General features: G+C 36.7%; 1 protein-coding gene across 2 annotated transcripts in view; it reads left to right on the forward strand.

Moving 5' to 3' along the window:
• Window positions 1-15,590, forward strand: part of CHST9 (carbohydrate sulfotransferase 9) — a 75,378-nt gene extending 59,788 nt beyond the window's left edge. For both annotated transcript variants that reach the window (XM_058177957.1, XM_058177958.1), the window contains exons 3-4: window positions 3,214-3,251; window positions 6,112-15,590. In XM_058177957.1, coding sequence (XP_058033940.1) covers window positions 3,214-3,251; window positions 6,112-7,233 — 1,160 coding nt within the window. In that variant the 3' untranslated portion in view covers window positions 7,234-15,590. The remainder of the gene's footprint in view (window positions 1-3,213; window positions 3,252-6,111) is intronic.
• The last annotated feature ends 1,954 nt before the right edge of the window (window positions 15,591-17,544 follow it).

Here is a 17,544-nt window from a genome sequence, read left to right on the forward strand (position 1 = left end):
TTTTCACAATGATGTTCTCAGTGAACTCTATTGCCTACTGAAAGTCTGCCTGAATAATGTTGATTTTCTTTCTCAAAGCAAAAAACAACAACACATTTCTGCAAAACAAAATACTACGCTATTATGCAGGAAGTAATTACCATAAAGAGGCAATCCTCTGTCATAGCCTAAAGCAATAAGTAATCTTGATTTTGTTTTATTTTTAGGAAGATTATTATTTTAGGAGATCATTAGGGAAGTTATTTTCTTACTTGAACCAGCGTAATACTTTTCATCCCATTCTATCAACTTACTTGTTGAACATAAATATTTATTTTATTTTTATTATATATTTTTAAAAGCTCAAGATGAATAAGATCTTTTCCTCATCTATTTTCTGAGTGGCATGGTAGATGGTGACTGTCCCCATTTAATTTTCTGCCTGAATAGAGAATGCAAACCTATATATATGTTTGTATGTATATATATATATACTGAAAAGGATATATAGGGATACAGCCCTATAAACACTAGAGATCCAGATAAAGGAACCAACTTGTTCAGTAAGACGTTGACATTCCCTCTTCCACGGTTTGCCCCACTTCTGAGTTATGGTATTATTCACCCATGTCTAAGTCATCAGAGAATGGCATAGAATTTGCTGTTCCCATTCTCAGTTTCTTTTATCCCCACCAATTGCCATATCACCTGCCCTTTGTCTAGAACAGGGGTCTGCAAACTTGGCTCTTTTAAGACTTGTGAGCTTGAACTCCCAGAGTTCCTCAGCCAACTCTGGGAGTTGAAGTCCACAAGTCTTAAAAGAGCCAAGTTTGCAGACCCCTGCTCTAGAGTATCAATGACAAAGCCTAATATACCTTAAGGTTCCTTTTAACCAGTAACAGAATAAGGCATAGGACCTTGCTTTAACATTGGAAAGTTAATGACTTAAGCCTAGATCAATGTATTAAGTGGATTCCATGTGTATATAAATTTATTTCCCAGGAATTGAACTGGAATATTCTAATTGAAAGCATCTGCACTATGCAAGTTAAAATTTGTTTCTTGATTTGTACTTGTTTTGCTAATTCAAAATGCTTCTAGGAAGCCTAAAAAAGTTGGAGAGCACTGATAAATGGACACTTTGGTATTCTTACTAGTTGTTCCACAATGTATTTAACAAAGCAGGAATGGATTGCCTTTGTTCTACAATCATGAATACCCAGCAAGATAGAGATCTCTCTCCTGATCAGCCTAAATATATTCAGAATAAAAAATATTCAAAACCTAAAAGAATCTTTATGATGGGAATGTTAGCAGCCTAAGATCTGACTACAGTGCTTTAGTTCAACTAAACAGTTCGTTTAGATATGCAAGCTTTTGAAAATACTTCATGTTTTTATAGGTATAACATGAATTTTTTATAGAATTCCCTCATCAAACAAAGGAAACCAACAGCTTTATTAAATATGCTGTTCTAAAGCTTATGTGAATCAGGTTAATTCATTTATTATTATGCAGAGAAAGTTGCATTTCTGCAAAGATGATGGGAAATCTTCAACATTCATTGTTTGAATAGAAACAAAAAAGAATATTTGTTTGATGATTTAACACTGCCTCATATAGTTCCACAGCCGTCTTGTGAGCTCCACAAATTACGACACTGTCAAGCTGCAAAGGGAATGTGATTCACATATATTTAGTCCAGAATTTGTGATTGATGAAGAATTTCCACAGACAATATGAAAACTTGTTAGTAATGAAGATAACATTGTGAACTCAAAAAATAAAGGATAGCCCCTTTTGTTTTTTTTAAATTTTGTTTTCTTTTATATCATTTTAAATTATACAGCTGTTAGGAGGTTATTGGAATAATTCTAGCCTTTTATGATCTTTTTTTTTCTAAGTGAACCTGCTCTATTTTCTTTATTTTGGAAGTATAAGATGCTTTTGTAGAGATGCAAACTCTTTAGTTACATATCAAAAATTTTATAATTAGGCAGTGTAGATTGGTTCCAGTGGTCATACATTCCTTCTTTAATTATTTATTTGTTAAAAGTCATATTCTTTTTTTGTAATAGTTAAATTATGTGTTGGATTTGACACAATTGCAATATAAATATGATGATTATAGGACTGTTCAATAATCTTTTCTCCTAGTTCAGGGGTGTCAAACTCAAGGCCTGGGTACAGATCCAGCCCAAAGGGTGCTTTGATCTGACCCGCGGAGCCACCCTGGAAACAGCGAAGGACTGGCTTGCGGTGCCTCTGCCAGTGAAAATGGAGCTCGGGAAGGCTGCATGCGGCCCTCCTGAGCTCTGTTTTCACTGGCAGAGGGTTGCAGGGGCCACTGCAGCCAAAAATGGAGTTTGGGAGCCTGTTTTCACTGGCAGAGCGCTTGGGCCCCCACAGGCACCCCCAACACAAGTAATGTTGAGCTGACCACACCCACCCTGGCCATGCCTACCCCCGCCCCCCCCCCAAGGTCAAACACAACCCTGATGCGGCCCTCAATGAATCAAGTTTGACAACCCTGTCCTTGTTAATCCTTTAGTATGGCAAAGCTGTATTATTGTGAGATGCAAAAAATCAGGTCTCCAAAAAGTCAATTAACTGACTTTTTGCTAAAGCTTATGGACAGGAATCTTTTCAGACTGACAGCACCTGTTTAAAGCTAGATAAGTGTCGGCAGCAATCAAAGGAGGTTGGACTGAATTCACTTGTGGCAATGGAACACTTCTAAACTGCCTCATTTAAGTACTTTCCCTGGCTATGCCAGTGCTTCTCCTACAATTATGGCACAAAAATATTCCCAGAATTCATTTTGGATCATACACTGGTGAGATTGGAAAAGTTTCTGTATTTGAAACATCCACTACTAAAATAAACAGACTGATTAAAATTAGGGTCATGTGTGAAAGATTAATTCACTATGTTATAAAATCTGAACTATAAAATCTGAATTATTTAACATTGTAGTGGTGTATTACTGTTTGACCTGTTGTGAGATATTTTTGATGATGGCTATCTTACAGAATGAAGATAAATAGTTTGAACAAGCAGTAGTTCACCTATTGTAAATGGGACAAATCATTATTTCAACACTCCTAAAAGTTGTTTTATAAAAGCCAACAGGAGTGATTCAAACACTCTTAAAAACTGTTTTTCCCCCTCAACCTTGTTTTGAAACTGCTATGACCACTTTCTCTGAAATAAAAACTTTTTTCTTTCTTTCAGGATCTGAAGAAAAAATGCAACTGCAGAGGATTAATCAGGTATTTTGACCATTTTAAGATATATTTAGATATATTGCATAGTTAATAAAATCTATGCATTCCACCTTTTATAAGAGAAGAAATAACACAGGAATCTGCATCTAGATATTTATAATTTATCTTATTAACCAATGAAGACCTCTAGGCAACCAAACAGACTGGAGAGCAGGTAGCAGAAATCCAGCACTAAGATGATCAAAAACAGGTAACATCATGCCTGTTTTTATGTAGCAAAAGCACCTGTTTATTATTATTTCCTTTAATAGTTGTCCAACAGAATTATATGGTTTTTTTGGGGGGGGGAACTACTCCAAAATGGACTGTTGAAACCATGGATGCATGCTGTGACTCTTTTTACTGGAGGTACTCCAAGATCCACAGCCTCGGATGAAGATTGAAATAGACTCTCTGGCTCTTTTACTAGATGTAGCCAGGAATAAATTAACCATAGAAATTCATGCAATGAATAGATTTTGTAATGTGTGCATAATAGGACTAATCATGGAAACTATGGTTAATGTGAACTGTACCATCTAGTTACTACGAGGCTAACCAATTATGAAGATAATAACTTGTTTTGAAGGAACCATTCTTTTTGGTTCCTGAATCAAATTCAAGGCAATCTTTATGATGCAGGCTAAAAACCGGGAAGATCGTAAGTTCTAGAATCGCCTTAGGCTTTTGGGTGATTTTGGCCCAGTCATTCTCAGCCCAAAGCTCCTTACAAGGTTATTGTTGTGGGGAAAATAGGAGGAGGAAGATGTTTACTGCCTTGAGTTACAATAATAAAAAAGGCAGGGAATTAATAAATAATATATAGAACCTATGATAGATGGTTTAGGAACTAATGGCATATCTGGTCCCTAATATATCTGAGAAGGCTGCATTTGTCAGTGGTCTCTTACATCAGGATATAAAACCAAATTCTTGATACAAGTGGCCTGTTTTATATTTCTCTCCCTGATCCAATGCAGCTTATACCAATACATTTAAGAAACTGAACCAACCTAAGATATAATTGATCAGCCAAATCTTCAGTTAAACCATTGCTGTTCAGCTTACCAAACTGCTTAGATACTTTCACGTATCCTTGATTTTAAGCTGCTTATAGTTATTAGCATACTGGAGTTTTTGTTTTGTTTATTGAATATATGTTGTTGGTTTTATTTGTTACAAATAAACATATTGGTCATCATTTTGGGATCTGTATTTTTTATACTAAAAATCAAGTTTTAAAAACTATTTTTAACAATTAAACCCTTTTAAACCCTTTTAAGAATTCCCTGTGAAATATGATTTCAGAATTTTAAAAAAAACTATATTATAAATAATAATACAAATGACAGAAAACTCTTCAAAACGGATTACAAATAGTCCCCAATTTACAACATGTTGCTTAGCAACTATTTGAAGTTATGTTGTAAACTACCCAGTTCCAAATTTCCAACACTGTCCACCCCCACCCCCCCAATAGTCACATGACCACATTTTGGGTGCTTGGCAACTGGCCAGCATTTATGGCTGTTTGGAGTATCTCATGGTTACATAACCATGATTTATAATGTTGTTGTTGTTTGCTGAAAACCAGTATTTACTTCTGGTTTTCAGCAAAAACATCCCAAAGCTTACCAGCTGTAGTGGTTGCTTAGCAATCCTGGTGGTTGGTTTATGACACGGCATTTGCTTCACAACTGCCATAAGAAAGGTTGTAAAAACAAGTCATCACATGCTGATCTGCTTTATGACCATTGAGGACTACCTGTATTTTTGCCTCAAGTAAGGAATAGATAAAGGAATTATTAAGATTAATTAATTAATTTAATGCTCAGTATATCTTTGATGAGAAATTAACCATAAATATCAAAGTACATGAAATTATTTTAATGTCAGTAAGGAATTAAACTTTGAATTAATTGGGAAGGAAGGAAGGAAGGAAGGAAGGAAGGAAGGAAGGAAGGAAGGAAGGAAGGAAGGAAGGAAGGAAGGAAGGAAGGAAGGAAGGAAGGAAGGAAGGAAGGGAAGTTCACCAAGTTCCTGGTGTATGTTTGGTTTGTTCATTAAGTCTGAATGAACCATATTTGCATTTATAATTTTACTTTTCTTTTCTTACTGTGGTTGTCTCTGACATGAAAAGCATTTAAAGGAGAGACTAGTGGTGAGATTGTTAGACTTAATACTTTTTCTCATAAACTTCCATCCTTTTACAAAAAATTATCTTACAATATGTTCTTTTTTTGGTCCTTTTTTATACCTGTACCATAAGTATCTATAAAGCCCAATATAAGATGGCTGGCTATATAAATGTTTTAAATAAATAAATAAAATAAGATAGGTCCTTCCAATGCTGACATTTTACAACAGTATTTGGAGATCTTAGCCATTCTTTTAGCCATGACAACAACTTGCTCTGATAATTCTTTATGATAGTTTGTACATATTTTCAGCCATCTATTAATATAATCACTAATTTATGCTATACAGTTTTAAAGATTCCGATTTAACAAAGAAGATATTTCCCTAGGGATAATTATCCTCAAATATTTCAACAGTCCTATTTTTATATTTCCATACAACTTGTTACTTATTCATAAAACATTAAATTTAATTCAATTTCTGATATATCCAGAAAATTTACAACCTCAACATTAGATAAAATGCTTTTGTAATTATTAAGAAGGCACAGAATATCATTAATGTATCTGAAGGTGTTGAAATTGGAAGAAAATGTTCTCTCATTCTCCTTCCCTATTTTTGTTAGAAATGTCCTTTGAAATAAACCAATACAAAGCAAAATATATCACTTTTATCCCTCTTTTGAATATTAGGCTTTACCCTATATCATTTTCTTCTGTTTTAACAGGATTTTGGAAGCTACTCTACTGAGGAATCTGAAAAAACAAGAGAAAATTGGATTGCAGGAAAGTATTTTCACAAAGAGAGTAAAGCTTTGATTGAGGGTGAAGGTTATCAGGAGCCCAATCATTTTGAGAACAGAACAGAAGATTCTTTGACTACTAATTTTTCTGAAGACCCACAGAAGGTTCTTAAACAGCTCAGAGAAATGAATTTTTCCTCCAATAAGCATTATTTAACTAAATTCTTTAATAGGAAGAATAACTGGAAAGCCACCAATGAGATACAAGAGAGGCGGAAATATTTACTTCGTGATATTTGCCAAAAATATGGTAACAGAACCCAAATTCCACTTGTGCACATGGTCTCTAGAATATATGTGGAAGATAAATACAAGCTCTTGTATTGTGAGGTTCCTAAAGCGGGTTGTTCCAACTGGAAAAGGATTCTGATGATACTTGGTGGTCTCGCAAAATCTGCTGCTAATATTTCCCATAATAGCGTACACTATGGAGATCATCTGAAGAAACTAGATAGTTATAATATAAAAGAGATACAAAAGCGTTTAAAAACATATACCAAAATTATATTTGTCCGTGATCCAATGGAAAGGTTGGTATCTGCTTTTCGGGATAAGTTTGAACATCCAAACATTTATTATCATCCTGTATTTGGGAAGGCAATTATTAAGAAATACAGACCTAATGCAGATAAAAAGGCATTGACAACTGGCTCAGGAGTGAAGTTTAAAGAATTTATACAATATCTATTAGATCCCTATCGGCCACTAAGTATGGATACACATTGGGAGCAAATCAACAAACTTTGTTATCCTTGTGATATCGATTATAATTTTATTGGCAAATTTGAAACTCTGGAAAAAGACGCCAATTACTTTTTGAAACTAATAAATGCTCCAGATGAGCTCCTTTTCCCTCATTTCAAAGACAGACACTCCACAGACAAAAGAACCAATTCAGAAGTTGTAAGGAAATATTTGTCAGAAATTCCTGCTACGGAGAGGCTGCAGGTTTATGGCTTTTATTACCTGGATTATTTAATGTTTAACTATACTGCACCATATGAGGCTTTCCAATTTGATGTAATGCATAATCAGCCTTACCTATAACTTATGAAAAAGAAGTATATTTTTTTAAATGGAGAAGCTTTTGATTTGTTAAAATTTTCATAAATGTAAGTGCCTAAAATTTAGGAAATAACATATTGCACTGTAATGCCTGGCAACAATAATTTCATATTAGAAAATTCTAGAACATAATGCAATATAATTAAGAGGTATTAAAACAATTGTGTTTTATTGTATTTATTCCACTGCTGCAAATGCATTTTTCTACATTCCAGGGAACAGCAGTTAAAAGCTGGATTTATAAATCTGAGATAAGTTTTTTTTATTATCAATCAAATAAGGAAATATTAAAGTAGAATCAATATGTGGGTTCTCAGATAAATGTATGCAATGGTTCAGCATTAGCTTATCTACCTGAAAAGCTCATTTCTGTCTGGACAGATAGTGCTTGGAAATAATATATACTCCAACTACTGATTTTCCTACTGATTTTTTTTTATTATTGGCCAGAATTGTAGATAAAAGCACACTAAAAATAAAAATAAATAGTAAATAGTTTACTAGATAATAAAATACCTAGCTTCACTATTGTAATATCAACTATAAGACAAACAATTCTTCATTGTACACCTCAACCTTCATAATTTTGACAACAATTTGAACACATCTTTATATACATCTTTAATTACATCTTTAAATGCATCTTTATTAAATACACCTTTAAATATTAAATACATCTTTAAATACACCTTTAACATTTATTTATTTCGTATATAAATTCTTCATATTTTTAATTGTATACATTCCTTGTTTGATATCAGTTACTCCAAATATAAGTTGTTTTACAATATTGCTTACTAAGATCCATTTCATTATCTGCACAATTCTTTGCCATCCTTGTATTTATTGCTGCAGGATCAGATAATGTCACTTCAATTTGTTTAGAATGCATTTTAAGCATTTTTAAGTTCTTAAATTAATGTTTCATAATAAGGTGTCCTATATTTCATAAATGAAGGCAAATATATGTGTCCCAGGATAATGTTGCAGTATCTAATCTGGGTTGGTCACCAGGATTGTAGGTTTAGTCTTCCAAGTTTTAAAACTCAGGCACACTTTGGGCGCACATTCTGGTGAGAGAGAAGGTCCCTGAGGTTGGGCTCCAGCATGGGTCCAAAAGCATGGAAGACTAAACTTACGGTAATTGTGACTGACCTATTTTTTAGCATTGTTTCTAACTTAAGAAATTCGATAGAACTGGTAGTTAACTTTTTATGCAATTCAGCGAATTGGCTGAATAGCATGCCTTGCCCCTCTCCTCCCAGCCACTTCAAAATAAGCACAACATGGAAGGCTTCCATACTAGGAAATAAGCCCAATCAACACCTCTATCTTCACCAAAATAGAGTGACCTGTCATCACGTCTTTTCAAGCACAGCCTCTCTTCCAAACAATCCTATGTATAAGATAAGCAATGCACACTGAACTGATCTGGAAGAGGAGGAGGGAGAAGGCGGCGGATTTGAGCTACCTGAGCGGGCATGAGTGATCAGTTTGGTGCAACTGCCCTCTGTACAAGCAGTGCCTGACCGGAGTGTGGGATTGTCCAGCGACCAATCGAAATTCATTATCTCAAAGGGTAAAAGCAACTGAGCATCCGCATCGCTTCCAGGCACTTCTCCACCATTTGGGATCTTCCCCCTTAGCCTTAATTAGGGACAAGGTGAGAAAGGGCTGGGAGGGGAGGGCCAAAGGAAAGCCGGGTGAAGCGAGATACCCCTTGACACGAGTAACATTGAGTTGGCCATGACCACCCAGTCACATGACCACCCAGTCAAGCCTATAGCTGGTCATTAGGGCAGAGAACAGACATTAGGACAGAGTTGTTAAATTATTTGAATCCCACCACTGATCCCAAACCCTATTGTCCCACACACTTCAGCTCTATCTCACTTGAATTTATTCTTGTATCTTAATAATTATCTTTATTTCTTTGAAATTAATGAATTCTGTGGGGAGGGGGGAGAACATGACTGTTGATTATACAAAAGAATTCTTCTTTCACTTCTTACAGCTCATTCTAATAAGAGTTGCATTTTGTCAAATACAAGCACAAATTTGCCTTACTTTAATATGAATAAGAACAAAGGTTTGTGGGATGAAAACACATGTGGCTACCATGCTAACCAATACTCAAATCAGGAATTCAGAAAAGGGCTGTGCGTATACAACATGCTGAAACACAAAGTAGCTAATTGTATTTCAATTTAGTGTGTTGTATAAATCCTTCATGTAATTAGTGGTCAGCATCTTGGATGAATCTAGCAAATAAGATTAATTGATTAAGCGTTGTTAAATAAATTATGGACAAATAATACAGTTTATGAATGATAGCTAATTACGTAGCATGGACAGTCCAGGAAACAAGCAGTTATTTACAGTGCTGGAGGCATGAGATTCAAGAATGATGCTACCTCAACCTAAATATGATTGATCACTGCTCCATGTCAGACTGCAAGGTGAATGAAGGGGGAAAATTCTGAATACAAATCTCAAGCCACACAGCAGAATCTATGACCTAAAACCCAAACCTTTCTCCCTGTAGGATTTACCGACTTTGTTTTGAAGGGTCTTGTCTGATTTTCAGTGAATCTGCCAAAGGGTTCTTTCAGTACATTGTAGACCTATTGATTTACTCATTTTACAACATGTATAGCCTGCTCTAGTCTAAACATTTTCTGATAAAAAGATAACTAAACTCAAGAAAAGATAATACATGAAAGCACATATGGGTAATAAAAATAATCAGTAAAAATCTAATACATCATAGTGTAATTCAATTCAACTAACCTGGAATAATAGTGCTTTGACTATCATTTGAAATGCCTTTAGAGGGAGCTTGTACCTCCAAGGAAAGACACCTCATAACAAGGGGCTAGCAAGTCACCCAGCCCATCCCTCATGAGCGTTCTGAAGTGATGACATTAAGCACTTTCTAGATCAGGGGTCTCCAACCTTGGCAGCTTTAAGCCTGGAGGACTTCAACTCCCAGAATTCCCCAGACAGCAAAGCTGCCTTGAAGTCCACCAGGCTTAAATGGATTAAATGGATTCTGGTTTGGTCTAGATGACCAAACCAGAAGAGCACATTTGCCGTGAGCATTCTCTAGGTGAGCATTCTCTAGGAGAGCTTTCAAGGTAACCGTCAAATGAATTGAGCCACAGAGCCTAATTCAATTAAGGAGATGACTTCAAAATTGTTGTTATTCATACCTGACTGGATTGACCCATGGATTGGCTAGTCGCAATTAAGTGTAACTAACCCACTGTAGCTTCCATGTCATCTCCCAATTGCAGCCCTACATATAGAAAAGGGGTCTCCAACCATGGCAACTTTAAGACTGGCGGACTTCAGCTCCCAGAATTCCCCAGCCAGCAAAGCTGCTTTGAAATCTGCCAGGCTTAAAGCTGCCAAGGTTGGAGACCCCTGTTCTAGATGACCAAACCAGAAGAGAGCATCTACTGTGAGCATTCTCTGGGCCATGAAGAGCTTTCAAGGTAACAATCAACAGTTTGAATTGAGCCACAGAGCCTAATTCAACTAAGGAGATGACTTCAAAATTGTTGTTATTCCTACCTGACTGGATTGACCCATGGATGCCTAGTCGTAATTAAGTGTAACTAACCCACTGTAGCTTCCATGTCATATCTCAATTGCAGCCCTACATATAGAGCAGGGGTCTCCAACCGTGGCGACTTTAAGACTGGCAGACTTCAGCTCCCAGAATTCCTCACCGAGCTTTGCTGGGAGTTGAAGTCCGCAAGTTTTATAGTTGCCAAGGTTGGAGACCCCTGATAGAGAGCATTGCAGGGATTGAGCTGGATTGTAATCAGGAGACAAGTTACAAGTCAGGAATGTTCCTTGACCAGGAAAGTTTAAAATTAGTTCGCTAGCCAAGTCTGGGTGAAGGTTCCTGGGCAATAGCTTTCACCCTCTGTTTAATCATCTCTACTTAATCCTCCCATCCATCAATCCCTGAGACCCAATACAATACTCCCATTTCCCAAGAGCTTCTTGGCCTCCACATTCTGTCTTAAAAGACTTCCTTCCATGCCTTCTTTAGCCTTCTTCATCTTTCGGGGGTGGGGTGGATGATGGAACTGTTATTTTTCTTACCAGTTAATATTCTTCTTCAAGCCTGTCTAATATTTTGGGGAGCCAAGGTTAATCTTGGCAACCATCAATACTCAACAGCTGCCAGAAACTGTTCTCCAACAGCAGCTGGGTTTCAGCAGCAGTAATTTACCACAGTTCCTTGAGTTACTCAGTTCTTATTCTTTTGTGCTTGGCATGTTCTATCCCTAACCTGTCTGCTCAATCCAACTAAAATGAAATGTTCCTTACCTGTATAAAATGAAGCCAAAGATACAACTGTAGCCTCTGCCTCTCATTCTGGACACATTTTCTGATTTAGAAAGCACATCAAATTTAGAGTGGTGATTTCTAACATAGTGAAAATCTGGAATGGTTCTGAATGAGATAGTACATAATTTTATTCTCTTTTTTTTTTGTAAATTTGCGAATTGATGAAAGGTAATCATTGTAAATGGTTTTCATGCCTAATAAGTTTACAAGTTGTATATAAAATAAATAAAGGTTGCTTAAGCTATTCGGATAATAATGGCTGCTTTTCTTGGATACTTAGAATAGAATAGAATAGAATAGAATAGAATAGAATAGAATAGAATAGAATAGAATAGAATAGAATAGAATAGAATAGAATAGAATTTTATTGGCCAAGTGTGATTGGACACACAAGGAATTTGTCTTGGTGCATAGACTCTCAGTATACATTAAAAAAAAGATACCTTCATCAAGGTACAACACTTACAACACTTAATGATAGTCATAGGGTACAAATTTAACACTTAATGATACAACACTTAATGATAGTCATAGGGTACAAATAAGCAATCAGGAAACAATATCAATATAGATCATAAGGATACCAGCCAGAAAGTTACAGTCATACAGTTATAAGTGGAAGTGGGTGGGTGATGGGAACGATGAGAAGATTAATAGTGCAGATTTAGTAAATAGTTTGACAGTGTTGAGGGAATTATAATAATATTATAATAATAATTATAATATAATAATTATAATAATAAGATATACTTATTTCCAAAATCATGTCAAATTAATGTAATCCAGATATGATCCTAAAAGAGAACTTATTCTAATGATGCTTATGTTCTTTCATGGAAGAAATTTGTTTGGGTTTCAGGAGTTAAAGAAAAAACAATGGAGGCAATTTCCATTTTTCTATTTGAAGCATCTTTTTTTTCTCTCCTTGTTTCGTCTGCCTTGAGATTTCTGGAGGAAGATCATCTATCTCTTGCAAGTAGTCTACTATAAATAGCTCCTTTGCAATGAAAGACTGGAATTAAACTTAGAATCTCATGTGACTCAAAGGCTGCAGGTTGTCCATCTTTACCAAAGTGATTCACACTCCTACAAGGATATTCTGTACAGTTTTCTGACATTACAACAGTTTTCAGAAATGAGAAGTTTTGTTTAATATCGCTTAGCTTCAATTTGCAGCTTCCGAAAATTTTCAGGTGACTTTATCTTACTTAGCTAGAACATGATGGCCAACTAGGATATTGATAAGGTTGAACACAATAACAGTTTCAGAAGAAGTTTTAAATTTCTTTAAATCTTTGTGAATTTTTTACTCAAGTTTGGGAAATTTTTACTCAACATTCATCTTCATCAACAACTATGATCATAAACCAATGATCGCCTGCTTGAAGAAAATTCAGCATTCTTCTCTAAAATATGAATAAATATGAGGCTTACCACATCACAGGGCTAGAATGTTTACAGCAAAGTTGAATTGCTTTCTGCTCCTGCAGAAGTAGATTTTATTTAGGTCAGTTCAGAAAAATAAATGTTGGCACAGATCTCATGGCAATAAATGCATTTCACAAAACAACATGTTCTGGGAATGGCTTTCTTTTTATGTTGCTCCCCTATTTAAATTCCCCCTTTTGTAATTTCTCTTTGTTCGTTTCCTCTTCTTTCAACTTTATTCTTTGCTCCCCACATTCTTGGCAGCAAGTTTAAGCAGACCAGATTTCCAACTCAAGGGAATGTAGATCTGAATAACAATGATTTGAGATGAAGATAGCATGAGATTCCATGGAGTGTTCCTTACTTGTTCTTGAAAACTGCATTACTCCTCAAAATTGTTCCAAGCTAAGAATACTCTCTACATAGGCTTATTATTAAAGTATAGCCAAATTGGTGCAAAGGATGGATCTATTTTATAAAATGTACTAATTAAATAATTTTGTAAGAATGTCATTTCAAGTTTTAAATATGGTGTTTATCTCCAACTGATATCACAACAGGAAGAAGACAACATTTATATCACATTTGTGTTATTTTCAAATAATGAAAGAACATTTGATTGAATTTGGATTAGTTTCAAGATCATTAGTTGAGAAGAGTTATTAGAGTTATATAAAACATAGCAGACTGGTAATTACACCAGACTTTAAAAACCTAGCTATCTACTTTAAATCTACAAAGAAGATGAATGGACTGATTTTTCTTTTTTAAGTCAGAAGTGGCTATTAACCACAGTCTTTTCTGTACGCTAAAAACCTTAGAAATTAGATGGGCTTTAGAAGTCCATATCAGGCTTTTTTTTAAAAAAATGCATTTCAGCATAAACTAATACTGAGGAATTGCCAAGTCAGTCAAATTTAAGAAGAGAAACACATTTGTAAAACATTTTCCATACAAATATTTTAAAACCTGAGAGTTACGTGCAGAAGCCTAGTGCAAAGCAGCTACCAATTCACTTTCAGTTCTGTTTTTCTTTCAGAAGATTTTTTTTTTTGCCAGAGAAAACAAGATCTTCCAGAATACATTCACACTAAACTATCCATTTTCTTTCTGCCAAATTTTTTTCTACTGGCTGAGTTGTGTTGGTATGCTGAATGAGGGGAGCTGGGCACCTGTCATTCAGAATCAGCAGTTCATTCGTGGACATTCTGTTTGCGTTTATTAGATAATAACTAAATGTATTGGCTTGGAAAGAAACAATGAGTTTCTTTTTGTGGTAGTGAAAAATCCAGGATTTGTCATCCAATCCTCTGATACAAAGCCAGTGTTTTAAGTTTAATATTAAAGGGTATCCTAAATAAAACATGGACATGATATGAGCCAAGTTTTTTCAACCATTTGGACTCTTAACTTCCACAGTCCACTTGGTTTAAGTGGTGATCCAACACATTTTGAGAGCATCAAGGTTAGAATTAGTGGAATGAATGATGGTTTCATTTACTTCTTTAAGTAGTTCTTGACGTACTTCCTAAGAGAAATGAGGCCAAGTGAATATTGTCAGAAAAGTGCCGGTGAAAAATATTTGAGGCTCTTTAGTCATTCACTGATTCCTAGGCTTGTTTGTCATGTTGTTTCTGATAATAGTCCAGATCAGAGGTGGGTTTCAGCAGGTTCTAACCAGTTCTGGAGAACCGGTAGTGGAAATTTTGAGGAGTTCAGAGAATCAGTAGTAAAAATTCTGACTGGCCCCGCCCCTATCTATTCTCTGCCTCCCAAGTCCCAGCTGATTGGGAGGAAATGGGGATTTTGCAGTATCGTTCCTCTGCCACGCCCACCAAGCCACACCCAAAGAACTGGTAGTAAAAAAAATTTGAAACCCACCACTGCGTTCCACCAGAAGCCCTAGTAAAAAAAAGGACAGAAGTCTTCAAATGACAAGCAGAAGTTGAGTTTATGTGCTACCTTAAGCCTCTGTTTATTAAATTTCTTGAATAAGTTACAATTTGCTAGGTTCCCAAATGGCACAAAAGTGAAAACCAAATCAAGTACCAAATAAGATGTATAAATAAGGTGTAAATTCAAACAGTATCTCTTTTTAATGGAAAATGCCTTATACATTGCAGTCCTTCCTGTTAGCCCTGCTGTTTTGTGCTAACACTTTACAGATATTTTTAGCAGATGAATATTATCATCTATAACTCAACAGAAGTTGTGGGGGTGTTTAAACAATTTGAGTGTGTGAAGGGCCTTTCTTCCTTGCTTCCCAGTATAGGACTCTCTTCTAACCCTTTTCCTGCTGGATGAGGCAGTGTGAGTGGTAAAGAGAATCTTCTGTATGGAATTGAGGAGATATCTAGCCATAATAACATTATTATTTATGCCTTATTTATTTATGCTTTATTTATTTATGCCGTATGCCACCAAGCTTGAAATTTTGAACCTGGACAAGCTAGAACTATGCCGCCTACGGTCTGACCTAAGCTTAGTAACAAAATTGTCTGCTACAACGTCATACCTGTCAATGACTTCTTCAGCTTCAACTGCAATAATACACGGGCAAACAATAGATACAAACTCAAAGTAAACCGCTCCAAACTCAATTGCAGAAAATACGACTTCAGCAACAGAGTGATCAATGCCTGGAATGCACTACCTGACTATATTGTTACAACCTCAACCCCCCCCCCAAAAAAACTTTAACCTTCAACTGTCTATCATGGACAGTTTTCTAAGAGGTCTGTAAAGGGGCATGCATAAGCGCACCAGCGTGCCTACCATCCCTGTCCTACTGTTCCCATTTATTCGTACTCATTTCTTACGTATATACCAGTGGTGGGTTGCTACCAATTCACCTCAGTTTGGGTGAACCAATAGCAGTAGCAGGAGACTCCACCTGGATGTCTCTACACATGCTCAGAAACCCACTACTGGTATATACTTATACCTGTTTATATTTATACGTTTATATGTTATGTTCATACTTATACTTGTTTTCTCATACATGCTTGACAAACTAAAATAAATAAATAAATAACATTCTTTTCTCTGAGAGTCAAGGACATCCTGCCCTGCACCTGGAGTGATGTGACTGGGAGGCATCTCCAGTTGGGACAGTGCATTGATTGGACCATGTGATAGACATATGGGTACTGGGGCAGGGACTTGGACTTTCTTTTGGGTGGAAAAAACCTGGAAGCTTTCAGATTCAGGTTTTCCCAGCTGTGCCAATATAACTTCTCTAATATAGTGGAACTTCGAGGAACTTCTAGCCTCTGAGTCTTCTTTCATTGGGAGTGTTACTTGGAACCCTGACATTCATTACTTCTTCTACAACCGACCCATGAGCTTTAGACATTTTATTAACATTCCCCAGTATTTGGGTCATATGGAAGTTGGAGAGCAGCAGTGGTGGTGGTTACATGGAAAGTCAAAGGAGGAAGAGGGACTTTAGGTAAAGTGACCAGATGTCAGCGATGGCAAAGCGGGACACCATTGACCGGGGGGTGGCTGCGCATGCGCGCTGACTCTCGCCACCTGGCTGGAGGAGGAGCAGCTGCTGCTTCTCGGCTCTTCCAGGCAGGCTCGGCTCTCCTCTTGGCTCTTCCAGGCAGGCTCGGCTCTTCTCTTGGCTCTTCCAGGCAGGCTCAGCTCTCCTCTCGGCTCTTCCAGGCAGGCTCAGCTCTCCTCTCGGCTCTTCCAGGCAGGCTCGGCTCTCCTTGGCTCTCCTCTCGGCTCTTCCAGGCAGCGGACGATCTCGCGCCCCCTTCTCTGCCACTCCCCCTTCTCCGCCTCCTCCTCCTCCTCCTCTTGCGTTGCCGCCTCCCATTTTCAGAATGGGAGTGGGGGGAAAAATTGGGACTTTTTTGAAATGCTGCGGGACGCAGGACAAATTATTAAAAAGCGGGACTGTCCCACCAAAAGCGGGACGTCTGGTCACTATAACTTTAGGCCCCATGCATATTTTTTTCTTTATTTTTTATAATTTCAGGGACAACTTGTCTCACTAAAGTTAATTAAGATAATTTTAATTGATAACCTGTGTAGTACAGATAATTTTGGGCATGCTCACTGAATTACCAAATAAGAAGTTTTTGTTTAACCACAATTGAAGTAATAAAAATCTCTATAGATCACTGACAGGAAACTTTATATTCTGTGGAGCATATACAGCATTTTAGAGCTGAATCAGTAGACTCACAGGTTCGTGGTAATTTCTTTGTTAAAAGAGAAATATGCCGATGTCTAACTGATGTCTGCCTGCTTCTCCCTCCCTCCCCCGCTCTCTCTCTCTCTCTCCCCCTCTCTCTCTCTCCTCCCTCCCTCCCTCCCTCCTCCTCCTCCTCCTCCTCTCTCTCTCTCTCTCTCTCTCTCTCTCTCTCTCTCTCTCTCTCTCGTTTAGATACAGGAGATGGAGGGAGGAAGAGAGAGAGAAACATATGTATACATTTGCTTTTGTGCCTACAGTACTCCTTTGAATTCCCACTTCCAGTTTTAAAAGTT

Source organism: Ahaetulla prasina, chromosome 3 (genome assembly GCF_028640845.1).
Source record: "Ahaetulla prasina isolate Xishuangbanna chromosome 3, ASM2864084v1, whole genome shotgun sequence".
In the NCBI taxonomy this organism is placed as follows: domain Eukaryota; kingdom Metazoa; phylum Chordata; class Lepidosauria; order Squamata; family Colubridae; genus Ahaetulla; species Ahaetulla prasina.